The following is a 24,565-nucleotide window of genomic DNA, read 5'->3' as shown; positions in this document are numbered from 1 at the left end:
CTACAGATGGTGGGCGCGCCATTTTTCCTACAGCTTCACCATGAACATTTTACATGACACTTGCTATTGCCATGCTCTGTCCTTTTTACCCACCTGGTGAAAGTAATAGGTCCCAAGTTATCTGCATTCATTTGCATTTCTTTGTTAGCGATTACCCCTTGTGCTGATTAGGCATTTGCATTTTCTTTTCCATAAACTGGTTGCTGATTCAACATCTTTGGTCATTTTTCTTTTGACAAGAGCCATCACCTCCAGCCCTTATCTAAGTCTTAGCAACAGAAAGCTCTGTATCTACATGATCAAAATACCTTTGCATAACTGTGGTTTCACAATATTCCTTTGACTTTTAGTAATAGTCCCGGGTGGGGGATGGAGAGGGGAGGCGGGATGATTCATGCCTGGCTTTGGTCAAACTCCTTGAGGGCTCTCATCCACAATATTATTAAAAAATCTCTCCTAAAAGTACCTGTAGAACCAACTCCTCTCAGGTGTCAGAAATCAGAACAATTGTGTCCACTAAATATAAAGGGTGAATTGCTCTGGATAAGAACAGTCTAAAAACAGAAATAGACTCACAGGCATAGAAAACAAACGTATGGTTACCAAAAAGGATAGGGGGGATAAGTTAGGAGTTTGGGATTAGCATATACATACTACTATATATAAAATAGATAAACAACAAGGATCTACTGTATAGCACAGGAAACTATACTCGATATCTTGGAATAACCTAAAATGGAAAAGAATTTGAAAAAGAATACACATAGGTATAATTGAATCGCTTTGCTCTATACTTGAAACTAACAAAGCATTATCAATCAACTATACTTCAGGAGTTCCCGTCGTGGCGCAGTGGTTAACGAATCCGACTAGGAACCATGAGGTTGCAGGTTCGATCCCTGGCCTTGCTCAGTGGGTTAACGATCTGGTGTTGCTGTGAGCTGTGGTGTAGGTTGCAGACTTGGCTCGGATCCCGCATTACTGTGGCTCTGGCGTAAGCTGGCGGCTACAGCTCAGATTGGACCCCTAGTCTGGGAACCTCCGTATGCCGTGGGAGCAGCCCTAGAAAAGAAAAAAAAAGACAAAAAAACAAACAAACAAAAAAAAGAGTTCCGTCATGGCTCAGCAGAAATGAATCTGACTAGCATCCATGAGGACACAGCTTCAATCCCTGGTCTTGCTCAGTGGGTTAAATATCTGGCGTTGCTGTGAGGGTGGTGTGGGTTGCAGATGTGGCTGGGATCTGGCGTTGCCCTAAAAAAACAAAACAACAACCAAAAAAACCTATCAAAAAAAGAATAGTCTGGTAAATATCTTAGCAACTTAAGGATGATTCTCTTGGTTACTCCTTCTGTCTCCAAATTTGTGAATGCCCAGAAATTCAGAGAAACCTTTGCTCCGCACCTCTAAAAGACTCACTTCCTTCATCTGAGGTAGTATTCCTGAGTTCCTGCTACCCTGCGTATGTGTGTTTGTGTGTTTTCCTCCTTTTTAGGGTTTGTAGGTTCTTATGCATGTGTGTGTTTTAATCTTTGCCCATTTTGTGGGAGAGACGGCCCCTCCTTCCAGGAAGTAGGAATCAGTAAAGTATGTGAGCAAACATGAGACTTTCAGAAATAGAAACTGGGTGCGGTGGGTGCCACAGCCCTGCCACTTATTAGCTGTGTGGCCTTGGATAACCTATGTGATCCCAAGTTTCTTCACCTATAAAAATGAGGGTAGTTGTCTCTACCTCCAGACGCGTGTGGTGCTGTGAGGGTGAAACGGCACAATGTGGGTAAAGCACTTAGGACAGTGGCTGGCAAGCAGTAAGCGGGGACTGACAATTAGTTGTTGCTAAGTGAATAAATAAACACACGCACGCTCACAGAGTGGGAGTGGATTCACCTAACATCTGCCTGAGCTAAGTAAGTAAAAAGGCGTATAATTCTTCATAAGTGTCTTAAGTACAAAACAGATACTCCATTCAGGAGATTTTAGGATTGGAGCCCATCCCCTTGATGGTCTGGCGGTGGTTTGGGTTAGAAATCTCTGGTCCCCAGCCCCCATATACACCTATTTAAAATTCAAGTAGGAGAGTGCCTGTCATGGCTCAGTGGTAATGAATCCAATAGGATCCATGAGGATGTGGTTGGATTCCTGGCTTTGCTCAGTGGGTTTAGGATCCGGCCTTGCCATGAGCTGTGGTGTAGGTCGAAGACATAGCTCAGATCCCACATTGCTGTGGCTGTGGTGTAGGCTGGCAGGTATGGCTCCAATTAGATCCCTAGCCTGGGAATCGCCATATGCCATAGGTGCAGCCCTAAAAAGGCAAAAATAAAGAAAGGAAAGAAGGAAGGAAGGAGGGAGGGACAGAGAGAGGGAGAAAGAAAGAAAAAAAATGCAAATAGGAACTCAGTAAGGTCTTCTCTGGACAACTAGGTGACTTGGAGACCCAAGGACCTCAAGGGAGGAGCGCTGACCAAAGGAATCTATAGACGTCAGGCATACCTTCCGTCCTGTCATCTCTGAACCTTAAGCAGATTGCTAAACAGAGAGCCACCCCTGGCCAGGCAGGGCTGAGCAGCTCCCATCGCCCCTGGCCCTAGCCAGTGGCTCTTCCTGCCCCATCCAGGCCTCCAGAGGCAAAACACAGCAGAGGCCTGCCCACGGCCATCCCAACCTCACCGTCTCCTGCTGCCCGTGGGCACAGGCCTCAGGGATAAACAGTTTGCTTCTCCAAACATTTGACATACACCCAGGACTGACACTTTCTGGCAGCAAAGATTACAGTCTTATGTTAGAAAAAATGTTAAACTCATGCTCTGTTTGGCTAAGTAAAACTCATGCTCCGTTTGGATAAAAATCTTGTAAATGTTCACTGTCTGACAAAAGTCGCTTTCTGCAGCAAGACTTACTGTCCCTCAGCTTTGTTTTCATAGTGTTTTATTCTCAAGCAAAATTCTTTCAGGCTTCAGACTGAGAGGGTCTGGAGCTGTAGTTTTATAGAAATATTCCACATTGGATTTTTTAATGACACTTTGTAAGTTCAAGAAGACCTGCATGTTTGTAGCTAATATATTAAGCAGTATATGATGATATAAAATGAAAAAAAAGTGTCTTTTGGCATTGCCCCCTACTGTTAACAGTTTATTCTATACTTTTCTAGAAGTGAATATTCTAAACCTAGACATAAAGTAACATGCACAACCTTTATGTAGACCTAAAAACATAAATATATGCAAGCACATCTCCAGGTATTTATTTCTCTTTCTCACTCAAGATTCATGTGCATGAGGAGTTCCCATCGTGGCGCAGTCGTTAAAAAATCCGACTGGGAACCATGGGGTTGCAGGTTTGATCCCTGGCCTCGCTCAGTGGGTTAGGGATCCAGTGTTGCCGTGAGCTGTGGTGTAGGTCACAGATGCGACTCGGATCCCACGTTGCCGTGGCTCTGGCGTAGGCCGGCGGCTGCGGCTCCAATTAGAGCCCTAGCCTGGAAACCACCACATGCCACCAGTACGGTCCTAGAAAAGGCAAAAAGACAAAAAAAAAAAAAGATTCATGTGCATGAGATATGATATAAATGATACTATAAGTGTGATATTACATAACAATGTTTACTGTATGCCAAGGACCATTCTCATTGCTATTCATTTATTAAATCCTTTAACACATGTGTCCACCCTATGAGTTAGTACTGCTATTTTTCTCACATTCCCGAGGAGGACACAAAGGTCTGGAATGGTCAGTTACTTACCAAGGTCACTGGTAAGCAGCTAGTGAGCAGTGATGCTGGGATTTGAACCCGGGCAATCTGACTTGGGCACTGACTCTCTTATGTGCAGTACTATTGCCATCAATTTACATGTTGAATATATATGTATGTATCATAATATATATATTGTTCTGTAATGTATTTTGTGGAGGTAAGAGTTTAAATAATTTTATTTTAACAATTAAGTTTGAACCACCTTTATTTTCTTCACAGAGAGTGATATTGCTCTTGGAAAGAACAATCTGCTCACATCAACTCATATTTCTAATCCCCTAGGCTCTGTTGAGCATTTCCTGTCTGTTCCAGCTCCACCTTTGTTCATCTGGACCACATTATGGTAATGGCTACATAATAACCCACTGCATGGATATCCTGTAACTTTAATCTACTAGCAAATAATAGGTTGTTTCCGGTGGCCAGCACATCTTCATGCAGGAGTGGCTGGGTCAAAAACAGGTAAATTAAAATTTCCATCAATGTTATTTTGCTCCCAGAAGGTTACAAAAATTTACATGCTCACTCAGTGTGTAAAAACAACTGTTTCTCCACTCACCAACACAGAGAATTAACAAACCTCTTCAGACTTGGTTATTGATCTTTTTCTCTATTGTCTCCTAGGAACATTCACACAGGTTACTTCCCTTGCCCAGCACAATGGCACAGTGAGGCATTCATTATTGTTCCATTTCGCCTCCAAGCACAACAGCTAAGTGATTTGGCCAAACCACACAGGGAATTGTGGGTGAAACCAGGTCTAGAACTTGGACTCTCTAATGCCCCATCCAGGCGTCTTAACACCTGTCAGCCCATCAAATCGTCCAAAAAGAGGTTTCAAGTGGTCATTTTCTTTACACTACTTTTTTTTTTCAACCTTTAAAGGAAACAATAAACACAATACAGAAAATGCAGATTTCACCGTTCACCTTTCAAATATTTAGCTGGTTATAGCGCTGAAGAGGAGGAAAGGAGGCTGGGGGATGTGACCCCCACTCACTCCCCAAGATAGAAGCCACCAAGATGCGCAGAGCTGTGCGACCTCTTATCTAAACGCCAGCGCTCTCCCGGATATTAGGGTATCTCACTGTCTCCTGGACATCACTTACAAGTCTTTCAGGCACCTGCAACTGAGTCTCCCCAGAACTAAATTCATCATGTTTCCCCTCAATCCTGTCTCTCGTCCCCATCTCAGCTAACCACCGGTGGCTCAAGCCTGGAGGGGGGAGTCAGGATGCTTCCTGCTCCCGTAGCCTCCACGGTCTAGCACGGAGATCTCTATATCCTATCTCCTAAACACACTACGAGAGGTCCTCTTCTCGCCGCGTCCACCACGCACTCCCTACAGGTCACCACCGTCTCTCCCGTTAAGGCTGATGCTGCCTAGCTGGCCTTCCGGTCTCCACAGCCGCCCTAGAAAGGTAGTTGTGATGCAAATCTTCCTATGGTCCCGCCTGGCAGAAAGTCTCTGAGCATTCAAGGCAAATTCCTAAAACAAGCCTATCACGTACTCGTTGATCTGGCCCGCCCACTTTGTTCTCAGCGGCCGGCCCTCTGGAGTCCCCGCGCTCCAGCGTCCCTCCCTGAGACGGGACTGGCTGGAGGCGGACGGGGCAGGATGGTGAGGGGAGTGTCTCGGACCCACCCAGCCAGCTGTGTGTCTCTTGGTGCCCGGCCGGGCGATCTCCGGCCCTGCCAATCCCAGAGCCGGGCAGGAACCGTCACACGGCCCGGACCAATCCTATATCGGGGGCGGGGTTAGGGGCGGGGCTTTGGGTTCCGCCAGGGGCCCGCGTTTTCCTGGCTCCGGAGCCAGGTACCTGGCCATCCCCGCACACCCTACCCGCGATTCCGCAGCCTCGCGCAGCTCTCGGCGCAATGGACCCGGCTCTGGCTGCGCAGATAACCGAGGCGGTAGCGGAGAAGATGCTCCAGTACCGGCAAGACAAGTCAGGCTGGAAGATTTGCCGGGAAGGCGTGAGTGAGAAGCTGGGCAGGAAGGGTTCCGGGCACCTCTGCTCCTTGGGGCCAGGGTTTCAGAAGCCCCCAGGCTCCTCCTCTCCCGGTAGTTTTTTGCATACAACCCCCCCTCCTCGCCCCCCGGAGCTAGATTGAGAAGGAGATTCCACTGCGGGTTGTTCCCTTAAAAAATATATCGGGCCTTTTGTGTACACAATGACGCCGGGAAGTAAGTTTCTGCCCCTCTCATTGAAAGACTTGGCCAAGGTCACCTGGCTGGTAAATGCTCGAAGTGGAACCCGAGGCACCAGGCTCCCAAGCTCTTACTCGGTTCCTCAGAGCCTGCGGCCCTCTCTTGATTCCGGGAGGGTGGCGTGGGGATAGTGCTACTCACCGAATACTTAGGATTTTGAACAAGCAGACCTAAATTGCTCGAGGAAACTAGATGCTGGTGGCTTTTAAGGTAGTTTGAAACCACCCCCTCCCCAGAGCTCTTCAAGCTTTAAGACCCCCGCCCCCCTTTACCCATCTCCTGCTCCTATGAGGCAGCTTTGTCCAGGACTGGTCCCCAGGGTGCCATGTATCACTTGGGTCTCCTTGGAGATTCGCATCTCCTGAGGCTCTAGACTTTGCTTCCATGAAACAGGACTGGGCCAGGTGATCTCCCAGAGCCCTTCTAGCTCTAAAATTCTGTGATTCTGTGCCTTTTGACAGAATGGAGTTTCAGTTTCCTGGAGGCCATCTGTGGAGTTTCCAGGGAACCTGTAAGTGCATGCCTTGTTCAAAGCTTGTCAGAGGTGCCACCCCTTTCCTGCAGTTTCTGTGGGTTTGTTTCCCAAGACACCCCAGTCACCCTAGCACCTGGAATCAACTTATCGGTTATCTTCCAGAAAAGCTTCCATGTTGTACTAAATTGCTTTTCCTCAAGCTGTATTTCTTATGAAAGCTTATTGTCTGTCCTTTTCTGCAGGCCTGAGGGAGGAGGACTGGTAAACCTCAGCCCCTTCTCTTGCAAGACTGTCTAAAAAAGTGATGATGAGATGGCTTCTAGTCTTTCTGTGTTATCCCAGGATAAGTTTGACTAATGCCTTGGGGACACATTCTTCTTTGTGCTCCAGGTACCGAGGAGAAGGCATTGTGAATGGGACTCTAGAGCAGGTGTGGGACTGCATAAAGCCACTTGCTGGGACCCTACGAGATAAGTGGGATGAGAATGTGGCCGGTTTTGAAATTATCGAAAGCATCACTGATGTAAGTCTTTCCAAGCACTGTTGTTACTCCTAGTCAGTAACCTGGCTCTGTCCCTCTGGAGGGGGTGAGTGACACCCTTAGGCAAGGGGACTACCCTGTGACCCCCTGGTACTCAGGAAATACAAGCTGACCACTGCTTGCCACTCAAGCCCAGCCTCATCCCAGGTACAGGTAGGAAAAAGTGAGACTGAGAAGGCGAGAGGCACCCTGAACAGAGCTGAGAGAATATAGCAGCTGCTGATGGAGGCAGGAGTATAGAGTGAATGCGAATTTTGTGTGAGCTCTGAGGATGCTGAAGCAGTTCCTGGATTGGACACATCGGCTCAAGTTTGAAATATGGCCCCTTGATGGACCATGATAATAAACTGAGTCCTGGCCAAAAAGGCAGGATTCTCTGCCAGCTGTAGGTCTGTACCAGGTGGCGATTTCTGGATGACAGCTTCTGCACTGGTAAAAACGTGTGGTAACTTGTTTAGTGCTGCCCAGTAGAACTTTCTGCAGGGATGGAAATATTCTTTAGCAGCCCTACTCAGTACAGTAGCCACTGGCTCCATGTGGGCACAGAGCGTTTGAAAAGTACCTAGTTTGAAGAAATAAATTGTTGACTTTATTTAATTTTCATGATTCTCAATGTAAATTTAAATAGCCACATGGAACTAGCGGCTACCATATGGGACAGTGAAGTTCTAGATGATCCTATGCCGGGATCCTCTGTTGTGTTAAGAACCCACCACATTTTGCATTAAGAGGAAAAAAACAAGGTATAGCCGAAACTAATTTAGAAGTTGTCTTGGGGAAATATTGCCAGTCTTTTGGATTTGAATGATGCCTTGACTTTGACATCCCTGTACATGGTAGCCTCCTGAGTGTTGCCATAGATGGTGTTGTGAAACCTCAAGGTATAGTTCTTTCCCGGAAGGACCCAAGTGTTCTTAACCTTGACCAAGAATTCCCTCCATTCGATATCCCAAGGATTTATGTCAGTGTTTCCTGAAGGGTGGGGCGCATAGTGTTAGGGCTCAAGGTCATGTTGGGTCTTTAGTGCTGAAACTGAGACGCACATAGTGAGGTCCTCTCATTTCACATCTTCAGTCTCTCTGATACGTGAAGAGGAAAGTTTCAATTAGGTGTGCATTGCTTTCGATACCTGTTTAACACTTGCTGATCTCCTTTATCAGATGGCTGGCCTTAGGCTCTCAATTAGAATTAGGCTCCAACAATCGTGTGTGTGTGTGTGTGTGTGTGTGTGTGTGTGTGTGTATTTTGCAGTTGCTTTTTAGTTATGTCAAATGATAGTCTTCCCCCCGCCGCCCCATTTCCAGTCTTTAAATAGCTTACTTTTACAATAACTTTAAGTTTTAGGCGTTCCTTTTGTGGCTCAGCAGTTATCCAACCTGAGTAGGATCCATGAGGATGAGGATTCAATCCCTGGCCTTGCTCAGTGGGTTAAGGATCAGGCGTTGCTATGAGCTGTGTTGTAGGTCGCAGACGTGGCTCGGATCCCACATTGCTGTGGCTGTGGCGTAAGCCAGCAGCTTAGCTCTGATTTTATCCCTAGCCTGGGTACTTCCATATGCCACAGGTGCATCCCCACAAAGCAATTAATTAATTAAAAATAAGTAAATTTAAGTTTTAAAAAGTGAGCACATTTAGATGAAAATATTAGTGAATAACGGGATAGGTGCTACCAGAGATAGGAAAAATTCGTGAAGATAGTATATAAATAATGGTACACAGATTCTTAAAGCCGAGGAAGCATGGGTTAATGCCCTTCAAAACGTTTAATAGAAATGGATTAACAATGACAGAATGATTTTGACAAATCTCAAAAATTCTAAGCTAGATAGATAGTGGGTGGATGGAAGAATGAATGGAAAGGTGGATAAAAAGATGAGACACAAAGTCATGTTATGTGTTTGTTGCATTTATAGCACATCCTGCTGCCTTTAGCATTTCTCATCAATGTCCTCTTCATCGTGTTCTCCAGACACTTTCCTCCAGAATTGAAGCATTTTGTAGCTGTAATCAGGAGTGAAAACGTATAGGTATTAAAAAAAAAAAATCTCCTTACTTCTGCCATTCCTACTACAAAATATCAGAATTCGGAAAAGGCAAAATTAGCTGGCTCTTAACAGCAAGCATTGGCCTTTAAAAAGAATGTGCTTTGAGAGGAAAACATGACATTCTAACTCTAGTGAGCATTGCCTTGGTTAGATATTGAACTCAGCATCCCTAAGTGTTCCTGGGGGATTTTACCCCCCAGGACAGTGCATGATTACAAGAATCCTGTTGGGTGGGGTGGTGGCCCCTTGCTTCGAGCGGAAAAGGGCAACCTGCACGAAGGTGCAGCCTGTTCTCAGGCAGGTCATTCCAGGAGGAAGGTGTCTGGAAATTGGTTCCTGGTGCACCCACTGGAAAGTTCTCGTACGTTTCCAAGATTGCATATGCCCACCTGACCTCATATACCCTGAGGTCAGAGGTTTCTCAGCACCACATGGTGCCCAGAGTCAAAGGCAAAAGACTAATAAGAGGGCTGGATCTTCTCCAAGCCCTTCTCCCCTGTCCCCCCAGAGGTCTCCCCAGGACTGTCCCATCCTCAGGCCTGACCTATACCTTTTGACCTTGAAAGCATCCTTCTGGAAGAGGGGAAGAGTAGGATGGAGCATGGGGCGGGTTTGGAGGCTCCTTGGCTTATAAAGTGGGAGAGTGGACTTGGTGGGATATTCTCAGATAGGATGAAGGTCAAGGGAGTGCTCCCTCCTAGGGCTGGGGCTAACCAGAAAGCTGCCCAGGACACCCACTTAAAGAGGCACTGCTCTCAGGGTCAGGCCAAGTACAAGGTCAGCCTTAGAAAGGAACGGCCTCTTGCCTCACCCTAGTCCCGGCCCCGCTCAAGTCTCATCTCCAACATGAGTTTGTGACAAATTCCTTCATCTCTCTGGGCCTCAGTTTCCTCACCTGGGCTGGTGACATCTATTCTCAGAGTCACAAAGGCCCATGGAGAGCTTTGTCCAGCCAGGCTCTTACTAGGTGCTCAGTCAATGTCAACTTCCATGATCTTTGGAGACAGAGCTCAGAGTGGCCCTGATCAGCCATGGGCAGCACGGGTCACAGCCCTAGGTTTTACAAACTGAGTGTGTTCCTGTGACCCTTGGCACCTGCAGGGAAGCTCACTCTAGACCCTCCAGGTCACAGCGCCACCTTGCGATCACGCGGTTCCCCTTTTCCAGACTCTGGGGAATGGGAACAGGTCCCTGAGCTCAGAGTGGGGCGGGGGCAGGTGCCTGGCCTCAGATGCAGCTGGATCCCCCTTTGCTCTGATAGACACTGTGTGTCAGCAGAACCACCACCCCGTCAGCCGCCATGAAGCTCATTTCTCCCCGGGACTTTGTGGACCTGGTGCTGGTCAGGAAGTATGAGGACGGGACCATCAGTTCCAATGGTGAGTGACGCCGGGACGGCTGCGAGGCCTCTGTGGGACACTGGGCTCTTTCTCTCCACATCTGCCCAGTTGCTCAAGGAAAGCAGAGCAGCTGGAAATCACTGGGAAGCTCACAGCCTGGGTCCCTTTTCCTGTGTCTGCCTCCCCTTGTCAGGTCTGGGGGGATTCTGAGCCAGGAGCGTCTGAGGTGCCAGAGTTCACACACTAGTAATCTTAGTTTTCTTCTTTTTTTCTTTTTTGGCTGCCCTGCAGTATATGGAGTTCCCGGGCCAGGGGTCAGATCCAAGCTGCAATTGCCAGCTGCGCCATAGCCACGACAGCCCTGGATCCTTAAACCCACTGTGCTGGGCCAGGGGATCGAACCTCCATCCCATCAGTGCAGAGATGCCACCGATCCTGTTGCACCTCAGCGGGAACTGCATAATCTTAGGTTTAAATCCCAGATTTGGTCAGCACCCCGTTTTTATCCCTGCTGAGGTGCACAGTTTGTGCCCTAGGCCTGAGGCAGACGGTTTGGTGTCACAGAACCCCAGGGAGCAGTGATTCGCCGAATCCATGGAGCATCTTCCCCAGAGGGCTGCGGGGCTGTGCCCTCCCTTCCAAGTGAAGTTCCTGCCTCTGTACTTTTTATGGTGCCTCCTTCTGAAAGCTCTAGCCCCTGCCGCTCCTCTGAATCTTCCACGTGGGGGTGGGTGCAGGGCACATTCGTGCCTCTGTTGGCTGCGATTTGAGAGGGGTACCTTCGTCCACCCAAGCCTTATAGTCTGAAATGTTCTTTTCTGTGTATTCTGGCATTTGGGGAAGCTGGGAACGTGAGCGTGTGTGTGTGAGTATAAGGGACATTGCGGTGGCACTAGGAAAGGCTAACTCGTTGGACCCCAGGTAACTGGTCTGCAAACACCGTGGGTGCTGGGTAAGGCCCTTCAGCGGCAGTGGCCTGACTGTCCAAGTTGTAGTTCAGTGACCCTGTTGTTCTGTCTTCCAGCTACCAATGTGGAGCATCCGTTATGTCCCCCGAAGCCAGGTTATGTGAGGGGATTTAACCATCCTTGTGGCTGCTTCTGTGCACCTTTGCCCGGGTAAGGATTGTCTCCTGGAGCGAGTTATGTGCCCCGACCTACCTTACTGGTTTAACTGGATGTTCTGTTCAAAGGGCACATTAATAATGATTTGCAATAATTAAGAACACCTTCTAGGAATTCCCTGGTGGCACAGTGGACCAAGGAGCTGGTATTGTTGCTGCTGTGACACGGTTTCTATCCCTGGCCTGGGAACTTCCACATGCCATGGGTGCGGCCAAAAAAAAAAAAAAAAAATCCTTCCAGCTCTGTAGATCTTAATGTCATAGCATACACATGCATGCCAGTGACCCAATGCTCTAAAGTTCTAGGTGCATGAGAAAGAATGGGGGAGGGTAGATGAGGTGCCTTGGTTTTGATGTGGGGACTCCTCCCTCCAGCTTTAGGCAAGCTGAGCAGATGTCATAGTCTCACTTGACAGATGAGAAAACGGAGGCTTGGGGAGGTTAGGTAGTCTGTGCAAGCTCATAGGCTGGCCTTGCAGGGGCTGGGAGCCCAGGCTTATCCCAGCTCCGAGCAGGGGCTCTGTCTGTCACCCCACATCCTACACGGTGCTTGTCTTTCCTCAAGGAGGAAGAGGGTGGAGATGCTCCAGCTGATGGGTGATTCTGAGAGCACGTCGTGAGTCGCTGTAGAACTGAATTCAGAAATGATTCTCTCCCCATTTTCTCACAGATCATGGCCAGGTTTTTTACCAGGAACTTTTGGGTATAATAACCCTAAGGTCACTAGTTGATCCTGGGAACTACCCAAGCTGACAAGGAAAGAAGTCGTACCCAAGGGCATGTCCCTGTGTCATGCTGAAATCCTTGAGCATACGATACGCACCAGGAGAAGTGTCTGTGCTGTCACCATACAATCCCGGGAGAAGGGTTTGGTGGCCTTAGCGTTTTACTGAAAACCCACATCCGTGTGATACTTTATGCGAAGCTGGCTTTTCAAACATCACATGGAAGACTTATGTTAAACACAGCAAAACTTTATGTTAGAAAGTAGTGTTGTGCAGTCCTACACACTCCCCTTACACACGCACACAAACACACACACACCCTGTACTCATTTTGATCCCTCCACACACAGGAATTTTCAGAGGAAGAGGCAGAGCCCTTTCTCCTTAGGGGCCAAATTCCATAGCTGTCTTCTTTGGGGAGAACACACAATATGAGTATCATCATGCCTCATATGCCAGAGAGCTGGGGTGACTCAGAGGCTTTGTAGCTGGGACAGTTAGAGGCAGAAAGGTGTCACGGAACCCAGCTAGTGCGGAGGTTTTGACTTAGCTTGATCGAAGGCATTTTAGGTGGGTCTGAAACCTGTGACAATGATGAATTTCATTACTTTATGAGTACAGGCCTGTTCTAGGCTCTGTGGACTCAAGAGATGATACTAGTAGCAGCGGGAACAACAGCAGATGCTTATATATCACGACGGTGTGTGAGGCACTACTCTATTCAGGCGCTTGAGTTTTTACTCTTATAACAACTCTAAGGTTCTATTATTACCCTCATTTTTTAATATAAGGACTCAGGCACAGAGAGGTTGTGTAACTTACTCAAGATCACACAGCCAGGATGTGAGAGAGCTACAGTTTAAATTCAGGCACCTGGAGTTCCTGATGTGGCTCAGGGGGTTAAGAACCCACCATAGTGTCCACGAAGATGCGCATTCAGATACCCTGGCCTTGAGCAGCGGGTTAAGGATTTGGCATGGCCACAAGCGGCTTGCTCAGATCTGGTGTTGCCGTGGCTAGAGCATAGGCCTAAGGGGGAACTTCCATATGTCAAAGGTGCGGCATTAAAAAAAAAAAAGAAATCCAGGAGCTCCCATCGTGGCTCAGCGGAAACGAATCTGACTAGCATCCATGAGGACACAGGTTCAATCCCTGGACTCACTCATTAGGTTAAGGATCTGGGGTTGCTGTGAGCTGTGGTGTAGGTCGTAGACGCAGCTCGGATCTGGCATTGCTGTGGCTGTGTTGTAGGCCGGCAGCTATAGCTCTGATTAGACTCCCAGCCTGGGAGCCTCCATATGCCGCAGGTGAGGCCCTAAAAAGCAAAACAAACAAAAAATCCAGGCATCTGACTCCAAAATCTCTGCTCTTATCTAGATATTGATCTCTCTAAACAGATAAGCCCTCTTGGAGCTTTGAGTCGCATGGGAACAAGGTAGACGAAGCTGAATCACAGCGATTGTATCAGACGTCATTATTGGATATTAAGTGCTTTGGAGACAACTAAAACCAGATGAAGGTGGCTGGACGAGTGGTGGAAGGAGGCACCTGGTGGTCATCAGAGGTCTCGCTTCCCTAACATGGCATTTGAGAGAGCACAATGCAGGGAGCCTTGGGGATAGCCTGGGAGCGGGTGGGGTGGAGGTGTTCCTGGCAGAGAGATGAACAGGTGCAGTGTCCCTGAGGTGCAGGCAGGTGGGGAAGGACACCAAGGCCATCGTGCCAGATCGCAGTGAACAGGGGCACAGGCGAGGGTCGCTGAGGTGTCAGGGTTCTGTGGACGTGGGCGCTTTCCTCCGAATGAAGCAGGAAGCCCATGGAGAGTCTTGAGCTGGACGTGTTCTGAGTTGGGTTTCCAGTGCTATGATGCCTCTAGAGTGGACAAGGTCTTAAGCGAGAGCAAGGGGACTACTTAAGGGAGAGAAGTGGTGGTGGCTGAGTGGAGTGGCTGCAGTAGGGAGGGGAGAGTGTTGGGGTCTGGTTGTTCTCCAGGTGGGGCAGCGGAGGTGGGGGCAGTGTCTTTGTTTGACACAGCAGCAGCATGATCATGCCATCAGTGGAGCCTGCTCTGTGCCCAGCAAGTCCATGTGTTATCTTGGTCCTTGTAACGCAGCGGTGGTGGACGCCACGTCTAGCCAGCCTTCTCTGTGAGGAGACCGGGCGCCTCCAACCCGTCCCTGAGCCCCTGTTGCCTGCTCAGTCAGTGATGTCTGAGCAGGGACCATGCTTCACTGGGGCTGCTCTGGGAGGTATCAAATTTGCCTCTTCCACCCAGCCTGTTGCCTGTTCACCTCCTACCGAGCCCATTCCTCACACGGAGGAACCATGGTCACTGAGCAGAATTTCTCCCTTACCTATTCCCATTTCCAGACCAAAGAGGACCCTGCTGAGGGGTATGAGGGCTTGAGAGGAGGAGGAGCAGAAGGAGGAGAGAGGGTCCCAGCAAAGGTGGAGGGCCTGGGGCGGGGGGGGGGGGGTCCGTGAGCAAGAAACAGTCTGAAGATGCTGAGGATTGGAAATGTAAGAAGGTCTCTGCCCTGCAGGGGTGAAGCTCTGTGCAGAGATGGCTCAAGCAGAGGAGAAAAGCTCCCACCCCGGGCAGCACGTGTCATCTGCTGGCATGGTCCCTGGCTGTGCATCTAGGAGAGAAGGCTGGGTTCTGAAGGGTCTCCTTTTCTCAGACTCTGACCTTCACAATCTCAGGAAACATTTGATGGGCAGGTGCGATGCGCCATGGGTTTCTGATGCATCAGTAATACTCTTGACAGCTTCATCCAAATGAAAGGCCAGATGGTCTCCAAGCCTGTGCCCTTGTTGTCCTGGCTATTGGGAAGTTTGTGACAGTGAAGACCCCTTGTCCCTACCAAGTTGGGTCCCATCTCCTCCCCTGCATGTCTCCCACTGAATCTGACTCTGGGCATCACTGCTGTCATGAGGTCATTATATCTGCAGCTCGGTGAGGTCAAATGAGTTGCTAGTTGGTGACAGGACCCTGCCCCTCACCTTCCAGCCCAGGGTCTGTGCCATCTTCCATGTGCCTGCCTCCCCCTGGGCTTCTGCCACCTCTAGCCAAAGTCCCTTCACCTGTGCCCAAGGTATCTATCTGTCAGGTCTCTAGGTTAGCCATTGTCACATTTTTGGTTAAGTCTCCATACACTCTTAAATATTATTCAGAGCATCAAAGGGTTTTTGTTCATGGGGATTATATCCATCTACATTTACCGTATTTGAAATTAAAACTGGGACATAAAAATAATACATTTATTATTTGTCAACATAAATATTATGATGAAAAATAACCCTATTTTTTCAAGAGAAAAATCGTGAGGAGTGACCTTGTTTTACATGTTTCGAAATCTCTTTAATGTTAGGTTTACTAGAAGCTCATATCTGCTCCTGCATTCACTCTCTTGGCTTTGTTTGTGTGTTCGTTTGGCTTTTTAGGGATGCACCTGCAGCATATGGAAGCTCCCAGGCTAAGGGACCAATCGGAGCTATAGCTGGTGGCCTACACCACAGCTCCCGGCAATGCTGGATCCTTAACCAACTGAGCAAGGCCAGAGATTGAACCCACATCCTCACGGATACTAGTCGGATTTGTTACCGCTGAGCCACAACAGGGACTCTTGCATTCAATCTTTTGTGATATCATACATCATGTGGCCTCTAGAAACCCCCCTGGAGCTGTGGACAGCCCCATTCAAATAAGATGCTCAGTGGTCTCCACAAGCCTGTGCCTTTGTTATCCTGGCCATTGGGATGTTTGTGACAGTGAAGTAGGCACTGAGAGAATGGGAGTGAGAGGCAGGTCACATCCTAGTGCTGTGAGGAAAACAGCATTGACCTTGCTGCTCCCTGGAAAGGGTGTCAGGAATACTCAGGAGCTCCCTGACCCCTTGGACAACGGTTCCCCTACATGGATGGAGGGCAGTGTCACGTCTGCTCCTCCGAGGACCCAACAGAGAGTTCCCCAGAAGCCTTTGCTAAAGGAATCACACGCAGGGACTAGATGACCTTCCTGGGCTGGAAGTGGGAGCTTCTCACCGAATAGCCTGGCAGGGCCACCGAAGCATCCACGGGAGGACACACTTCTATCCTGAAAAGAAGCAGGTCCTCAGGGGACCCCTGGGCAGTGCACCCAGGCAAATCCCTATGTCTGGGGCATTTCCCAGGGGGACGGCTCCCCACCTATCCTGATGCTCAGCCCACTTCTCATGTCAGGGATGCTTAACAGCCCTGCCCTTGCTTTCTGCAGGGACCCCAGCAAGACCAGCCTGGTCACATTCTTCCAGACCGACCTCAGCGGTTACCTCCCACAGGGCGTGGTGGACTCCTTCTTCCCCCGCAGCATGGCCGGGTTTTACGCCAACCTGCAGAAAGCAGTGAAGAAATTCTATGGCTGAGAGCTGGCTGGTTGGCCGGCCAAGAACTCCTGTGACTCAGGCGGACCTGAAGTTGTCGGGACGCCTCCAGGGAACCAGGTGGTTGGACAGTTCATCTCCAGGGACATCAGCCTGGGGCAGCCTGTCCCCTTGGCTCCTCCTTCCACATGGGGGGGGCGGGGTTGGTGGGGGAGGAGTCACTCCTGTGCTGGCCACGCCCCCTGTTATCCACACACTCCTCCCCCACAGGGTAGACCAGGATTCTGGCTTCTGGACAGGGACTCAGCCAGGCACTTGGGCCTCTCTGTGCCCGTCTCTCTCAGACCACGTTTCCCTGTTTGTGGAAAAGAATCACCATCCAGACCGATAGTGCCCTTGTCTGTGCCACAGATCCCCGGGCGCTCACTCCTGATGGCACTGTGCCAGATTTTCCCCCTTATAAAGGTGTCCACTTGGAAAGTGATGTTTAAAATATGAGAGAAGCATTTGCGAAAAGCACTTCCAGTACTCCTTGGTTGTCCCTTTGATTCAGGTCATTTTTCTCTCTTTTTCCCCAACGTGAGTTAAGGTTTGTGCTCCCAAAACTCAGGTGGTTTGAGTTTGCCCCAGGCAGCATTCCGGGATTTGATTCTGAGCTGAGCAAGCTTGCACGTGGAGCCCTGAGGAGAGGCCTCTGTCCCTTGGGCATTTGCCTGCCCTTGTCCTTTATTATAGGAGATAGACCAGCGTCCTCTGGCCTCCAGGGTCTGGTCAGGCCACACCGCTGCCAGCAGAAAGGAGAGAAGAGCGGGTACCTCCATCCCCAGCAGGGCTGGCTGGAACCCACCTCTGGATTCTGCTCTGCAGGATTGCACAAGCCTAAATAGGCTCTGCCCAGCCTGGTACATCATCAGAAGCTGCCTGGAACAACTTCCGTAGCCACATGACTCCCTTTCCCCCTGTCCAGTTGGGGCCATGCAATCCTGTGTGGAATTTTCCAACATTCCCTCACAGCCTCCTCTGCGGTCCCACCACCTTGCTGGTGGGCAAGGTCCCTCGTATGTCTGAGCAGAGTGCCCCAAGTTGCAGTTTCTCTGGTTACTAGCACCTGTGTGCGGGAAATTTCCAGAGCCCTCAGCCTTCACTCCTCCAGATGCAAAACATTCCCCTTGTGGCGTCATCACTATCTTCCCCACTTTGTGTCCCGGGGTGCCTGTCTCCAGAATGTGCTGAAGTCTGAGCAAACCCTAAAACAGAAAAGCTCAGGATCCAGGAGTAAGAAAGCCTTCTTGCCAGGGTCTAATGCAGCTGCAGATCCTGCAATCATGCCATGAACATCATCCGGCCAACTCTCTTCTCGCCAAGAAATCTTCACGGGACTCCAATTTACTTAGATTTCATTCATTCATTGGGTAAGTACTTAACAAGGCCCTATTTTGTGCCAGGCATTGTTTTCTATCAGCTTCATGAGTTGATCTCCCAAACCCAGCCAATTCTGAGTACACCAGCCCTGGAAACCCAGGGAGGTGATGGTCTTACCAAGATGGAGCTGCCTGTGCTGCCCTGTCTGGCCAGGCAGAAAGGCAGCTTCCTAAGAACTCAATGTTCAGAGTTCCCTCTGTGGCGCAGCAGAAACGAATCCAACGAGGAACCATGAGGTGGCAGATTCAATCCCCAGCCTCACTCAGTGGGTTAAGGATCCAGTGTTGCCGTGAGCTGTGGTGTAGGCTGCAGATGCAGCTTGGATCCCGTGTTGCTTCGGCTGCAGTGTAGGCTGGCAGTTACAGCTCTGATTCAACCCCTGGCCTGGGAACCTCCATATGCTGAGGGTGTGGCCCCAAAAAGCAAAAAAAAAAAAAAAAAAGATGCACTGCTTCTACACCCATCTGCTCGCAGCAGGTTTAACAGGTTTGAGCACTGGACCAGGAGTTGGAAAACATGCATCTGGTCCAATCCCTGCCACTCAGAAATGAGGTTCCTGGAAAGTCACTTAACATTCCTGTGCCCTAGCTTCCGGATAAAGGAAATTCGGGGATGTGAATACCAGTCCCATGGTAGCCAGCTTCTTAAGAGTCTGTGCAAAGGAGCTGATGTGTGAATCAGTGAGATGCTATACAAAGCCAAGAACAAGGGTGCCTGGGAGAGGCTCAGGTGGATTCTTTCCAGTGGAGAGTTAAAAGTGGACCCGGGCTTCTTGGCTGGGATGTTTGCGGTGTTGGGGTGACTGGTAACATAGTTTGCAGAGGCATCATTTTCTCCGCCTGTTGCCAGCTCTGAAGAAGGTGGCAGCAGTGTCACACGCTGTCGTTTTAGGACCTTCTTGCTGACTGTTGATTTGAAGTCCTCCTCAATGGTGCATCCTTAGTGGTTTGATTTGAGCTGGGGGAGAAGGGGGTCTTCAGAGGCATAAAGAGGTCCTGGGGGTGCCTGGGGCGCACCCTGGCAGCACTCTGGTCCACAAACAGCCTTGCCCCAGGCACTCACGTGATTTATCTGAGCACCCAAGGAGGCTTTCTCCCCACCCCAGGGCCGTGGCCAGCGCTGTGCTCATGCACATCACCACCTCCCAGTCCCGATGGAAAAGCCGCTTTCTCCTTCCCCAGCCTGGTCCACATTCATCACCTGACTGCTTGATAGGACTCAAAACAATAGACCAACTAGAGGAAACCTCACTGTGCAGACACGCGAGGCTGTGGGGACAGGGATGTGCTCTCTGAATCACATGGCCTGGGTGCCCAGCCCCGGCCAGGCACACCATAAGGTCCTGTGGGGTGGATCTCAAATTGGGTCACACCCTTCATTATCAGACCATGTTCATCTTCAGCATTTCTGTTTAATCTAAAGAGGCAACACAAAATGGCATCACAAAGTTCTTGCCTACTCTGGGGCTTGACAAAATTCAGAATGGGACATGGGACCAAGGATTCTAAGCCCATTTTTTCTCAGAATAGAGCAGGGAGCTGGCGCCACCCGTGGTGAGGTCACTAAAGGGGGTGGCATCAAGATTAGGATCCCAGGTGAGTTTTTTAAGAATTCATGACCAGGAAGTGGATTCTTAGGTTCCTAGGAGCCTGGAGAAGCTACCAGATGACATTAACATTTCCCCACCAATATTGGCCTTTCGTAAGCTGCTTTTTGTGTGATGTCTGTGCTCCTTGCCATGTCTCCCTTTGCATCCTTATTCACGGGAACAGGGGCTGGAGCAGGGAAGATACACTGTCCAGGCCTGGTCAAGGGATGCTGGGTGTTGTGAATGCATTTCCTTGTCCTGAACTGGACAAGCAGGCATTAAGTGGTGACTAAACCAAACAGCCCTTCTGTCAGGCACACACAGCTATTTTCCCTACAATGTTCTGTCTGCACTTAAGCATCTTGGCCTGTCTGTTAGTCTCTGCGAAACTGATAAGGATGGAGTAGGTACAGGTGGTTGTAGAAGTCCCAATAAAGGACCACAGATAATGAGGGAAACTTAGGGGACATTGGGAGATCACTGTAAGTAAATAAATTGCTCAAAAAAGCCATCAGAACAAGGCAGGCTTGACTAGTGGAGGTGTGAAAATTGCCTCAGGTCATTAGGTGGGGGATGGGATGAGACCCGCATTCAGATTCAGACCAAGGGCAAGAGTTTGAAGACCGCCCTTCTGCTGATTTAAATACACACTTTACCTGATACTAAGGAGGAGCTACTGTGCCCAGAAAGGAAGAGGCAGGCTTTTCCAACCCCTACCCCCCTAGATGATAAAACTGTAGCCCACCGGATCCTTGGAGCAGAGCTTCCGTGCCTGCCCACTTGCACCTCTCACAAGCATCCTATCCTAATAAATCTGTTTCTTGCCTATCACTTTGTCTCTCACTGAATTCCTTCTGTGTGGAGGCATGAAGAACTGGAACCTCAGTGAGTCCAGACACAGGGTGAGTGATTCTAATTGAAAACTGTGGGTTCAAGTCCCAATCTGGGTTTAAGCTGTGTTGGAGTCCCAGCACGTGGGTTCAAGTCCCAGTCTGTGTTCTGGATGGGTTCAGGCCATTCATGCTGTCAGTTTCAAAACCAGAGGAGAAAAGACTTGCCCTCTCCATATCACTTACCAGCTGGACAGGTTGCCTGTTGCCTCAGTAGATGTGGGCCTCAGTGCCCTCATCTATTCAGTGGGACAGTACCATGCTCTGTAGACACAGCTGTGGTTACTAAAGACCGTGTCTGCTTAATGCCAACATGGTACTCAGCACGTGGGAGGTAAATGGCAGCCACTGCATCTTGCCCTCTCAGACTCATGCCAGTCCATCCTGTGGGCATGGCTAAAGCACACGTAGAGTTTCACCTGGACTCCCTTGCTCTGCCACCGGGTACCAGCCTTGCTAGGAGCACTTCTCCAACCCAAAGACAAACAGTTTTGTAGGTGTTTTGTGTGATGGATTGTATTTTCCAAAAATAGCCCCAGCCATCTTTCCCTTCCCCCTAAAGCTGGGCAGGCTTGCACCAGCTCTGACTGCTCGAACACAGCAGAAGCGATGGACTTCGGAGGCAAGGTCCTAAAAAGGATGCAGCTCCTCCCTGGCTCTCACACTCTCAGGGGACGCCCAGCTGCCATGTTGTGAGGAAGCCCAGGACACAGGGAGGGGCCCCCAGCAAGGGTCCCGGCCAACAGCTCCAGCTGAGCTCCCAGCCAACAGCCAACATCAGCAGCCCCATGTGTGGGTGAGTGACCCTGTGGGTGGTTCCAACCCCTGGCCTTTGAGTTGCTCCAGCTGATGCCATGTGGAGCAGGATGAGTGGTCCCCTCCAGGCCTGCCACCAGTGCAGAGTCATGAGAAAAACAAAGGCTGCTGTTTGGGGTGGGTCATTGCACCATGAGAGGACTTGGAAAATCTGCAAAGCAAAACATGGATTTCCAATCAAATTGAAATAGATCCATTTTATTTACAGCACCACAATATTATCATGAAGTTCTCTCTATACATAGCCTGTAGTCTGTATCAGCCACCCCAGTGTGACTCTGCCATAACATCTGGGACAACCCTCTTGCTGGGCAGTATCCCAGAAGGTCCGGACCTGGTAGCCACCAGGAAACACACCTATGCTTTCCCCCATCAGATGGGGTTACAGTGACCCTGAGAATGAGTGGTTGTGGGGAGCTGCGTGCTGTTGGCTTTGGCGTCAGCACTGGCACTCGGCCTAGGGGTCTCCAGCCCCTGTGGTCCCCTTGGACTGGAGGTTTTTCCTCCTGATGACAATCGTGACAGGTCCATCAGGCAATGCCTTGATGATGTTCCAGGCTTCGAACCGTGTGAGGCCCTGCACGGCAGTGCCGGCTAAGTGTAAGATCTCATCTCCTGGCTGGATCGTCTCATTCTGTTCTGAGGCCGCCCCTGAGAAGAGAGAGGACACAATGGGTTCCACAGGTGGCAAGAGAATGGGGAGTTACCCTTGGTCTCTGAGGACCCGGGTCAGCTCAGAAGGGAGCTGGCACTCATCCCTCTGCAGCTTGTTTTGGTGAAGCACCTCCTCAAATGGTGTGCCTTCAAGGATGGCACACTGGGCTCCAGCTCTCTGCGGCCCCTGGGAAAAGTAAGCCCTGTGCTGTCTGCAAAGAAGGGAGGTTGCAGGCGTCTCCAAGCCAGAGCCTGGTTGGGGAGCCATCCACGGGGCCTAGGGGACTCTGGGGAACTGAGTGCTCCTCCAAGCCTCCTTGGACACCATCCCAACACCCCACTCCTCTCCATGTGGTCTCTCCACTTCTAATGAGGTCAGCAGGCATTGGGTGGTGTGGGACCGGAGCTGGTGGGATTTTCATGAAACAATCCTCAAGCGCTGTTGGCTCTGAATGGCCTGGAGAAGACCCGTGAGTCCAGGTAAAGACATAAACACACACGGCTCCCGCTCTTTCAAAGCTACGTGGGGAAAGAATGCTATTTGACTATGTATATTGAAAGAAAAATTTCCCATCTCTTTGACACAATGATATTCACGGGTATTGAATAAGAGTAAAAAAATAATGATAATGATGATGATGAGAAAAATAGCTAAACTATATTGGGCAATTATATATAGAATAGTCCTTGTGTTTACACCTTGCATTTATGGCAATAATCCTCTGAGGTACCTAGTATTTGTATTCCCTTTTTCCATGGGAGGAAACCAAGGATTCTAATAACTCATACAAGCTTCAAAGCTGCTGAGTGGAGGGGCCTGGATTTGAACCCAGACTTTCTGACTCCAGAACTCACATACCCTGGTACCATATCACCCTGCAGCTCAGAGGCTAATCCCCACATGAGCAAATGAGACCAAGATGGTGAAGGGACTTGTCCAAGGTCATGCTGCCATTAGTGGCAGAACTGACGCTAGAAGCCAGGTCTCTTGACTTTGAACCCTATGCTCCTTCCAAGTTGACCTTCAAAAGTTAGAATTGTTCCCAGAATTAGAGTCAACAAGGATCCCTGGGGAGCCTCCCCCTGAGCCTGGGTCCACCCCCTGGGTTTCAGCAGCTGTAGTATATCTCCTGCTAACAAAACCAGTCTGCAGTGGGGCTTCCAGGGGGACAGGAAGCAGAGCTGGGAGAGCACTTGGGTCTCAGTACTAAGAGCTCTCAGACACACACCTGCACCTCTTTTTATAGATACGGTGCCCCAGGCCTAGAAGGCAGTGGTCACACAGCAAGTTAGAAGCAGAGCTGGGACTAGAACCCGAGCCATGACTCCCTGTCTACACTTCTGTGCTCTGTGACTCCGGGGGTCCAGCTTGAGAAGCAGTGAAGAATCAGGAGTGATTCTCTGTGAGAGTATGGGCCATTCATGATTTTCGCAGGAAAATCCAAGTGATCCCCCACTATGGACTGGCTTGCTCCCCAATCCATGAAGAATAAATTCTCGAAGTTTTGATTAAAAGTAGGAGCTGAAGGGCTCAAGAGTAGGGTGAAGTGACTGAGGCCGAGTCGTGCAAGTGAAAAGTCAGACTCTGTATTTAAAACGTGATATCTTGTTCATGATGTATTTGTTTGTTTGTTTGTTTGTTTGTCTGTTTAGGGCCGCACCCTAGTTCCCAGGCTAGGGGTCCAATCGGAGCTACACCACAGCTCACGGCAACACCAGATCCTTAACCCACTGAGTGAGGCCAGGGATCAAACCTGCTTTCTCATGGATGCTAGCTGGGTTTGTTGCCATTAAGCTGTGATGGGAACACCCTATGACAGGCTTTTTGAATTAATTTTGATTTTTTTAAAATATTGCATTGAAATAGTATGTATGTTGTATGTGTGTTGATGACAGTTTTTCGGTGCCCGCTTCAATTCTGTGCCCAGGAGAGCATCCCACTTGCCTCACCAAGTCCCAGTGCTGCCAAGCTGATCCAAGCCCAGTGCTCCATCACTTACAAATACCGAGCAAAACAGAGGGATTAGGGGATGTCTGAGCCAAAGGGAACAGGTAAAAAAAGAAAGTCGAGTCCTGGAGTTCCCGTCGTGGCGCAGCAGAAACAAATCCAACTAGGAACCATGAGGTTGCGGGTTCGATCCCTGGCCTTGCTCAGTGGGTTAAGGATCCAGCATTTCCAGGAGCTGTTTTGTAGGTGGTGGCAGATGCAGCTTGGATCTGGTGTGGCTGTGGCCCTGGTGTAGGCCGGCAGCTGGAGCTCCGATTAGACCCCTAGCCTGGGAACCCCATATGCCGCGGGTGTGGCCCTAAAAAGACCAAAAAAATAAATAAATAAAGTCATGTCCTTAACAGGCCTGCCTGCCTTCCCAAAGGGCCTGGGACTGTGAGAAACTGACATGGCTAGAAGGTGCCCAGAAGCCTTGCGGGGGCCTGACCTGACATCCGCAGCTGGAGAGAATGACAAGAGGCAGACACACAGCCTACCTCTGAAGATCCTGTTAACCGTCAGAGGCTTGTCTCCGTGCAGGGAGCCCTTCCCTCCTTCCAGGCTGAAGCCCAGCCCTGCAGAGGTCTTCTCCAGGGTCACCGTGCAGACTGTGGCCTCTGCTGCTGAGAAAAACA

The 24,565-nt window shown here is 49.7% G+C and overlaps 2 protein-coding genes across 5 annotated transcripts in view; one reads left to right on the top strand and one right to left on the bottom strand.

The window, feature by feature from the left end:
- Positions 1 to 5,513: 5,513 nt before the first annotated feature.
- STARD5 (StAR related lipid transfer domain containing 5) lies at positions 5,514 to 17,101 on the top strand. Its single transcript, XM_047796553.1, has 6 exons — positions 5,514 to 5,728; positions 6,425 to 6,474; positions 6,829 to 6,961; positions 10,286 to 10,403; positions 11,389 to 11,482; positions 16,468 to 17,101. The coding sequence occupies exons 1-6, from the start codon at positions 5,630 to 5,632 to the stop codon at positions 16,613 to 16,615; spliced, it is 642 nt and encodes a 213-aa protein (XP_047652509.1). The 5' UTR covers positions 5,514 to 5,629; the 3' UTR covers positions 16,616 to 17,101.
- Positions 17,102 to 21,466: 4,365 nt separating this feature from the next.
- The window catches only part of IL16 (interleukin 16), a 128,535-nt gene continuing 125,436 nt past the window's right edge, over positions 21,467 to 24,565 (bottom strand). For 2 of the 4 annotated variants that reach the window (XM_047795470.1, XM_047795468.1), the window contains exons 18-19: positions 24,428 to 24,550; positions 21,467 to 21,940 (exon numbers count right to left, since the gene is read on the bottom strand). In XM_047795470.1, the coding sequence (XP_047651426.1) occupies positions 21,747 to 21,940; positions 24,428 to 24,550 (317 nt within the window). In that variant the 3' untranslated portion in view covers positions 21,467 to 21,746. Of the gene's footprint in view, positions 21,941 to 24,427; positions 24,554 to 24,565 lie in introns of all 4 variants that reach the window. The other 2 variants (XM_047795467.1, XM_047795469.1) reach the window with 1 other exon arrangement.

The sequence above is a fragment of the Phacochoerus africanus genome, chromosome 9 (genome assembly GCF_016906955.1).
Source record: "Phacochoerus africanus isolate WHEZ1 chromosome 9, ROS_Pafr_v1, whole genome shotgun sequence".
Lineage (NCBI taxonomy): Eukaryota > Metazoa > Chordata > Mammalia > Artiodactyla > Suidae > Phacochoerus > Phacochoerus africanus.
Note: the sequence above shows the minus strand (reverse complement) of the source record. Positions and strands in the feature narration are given on the sequence as shown.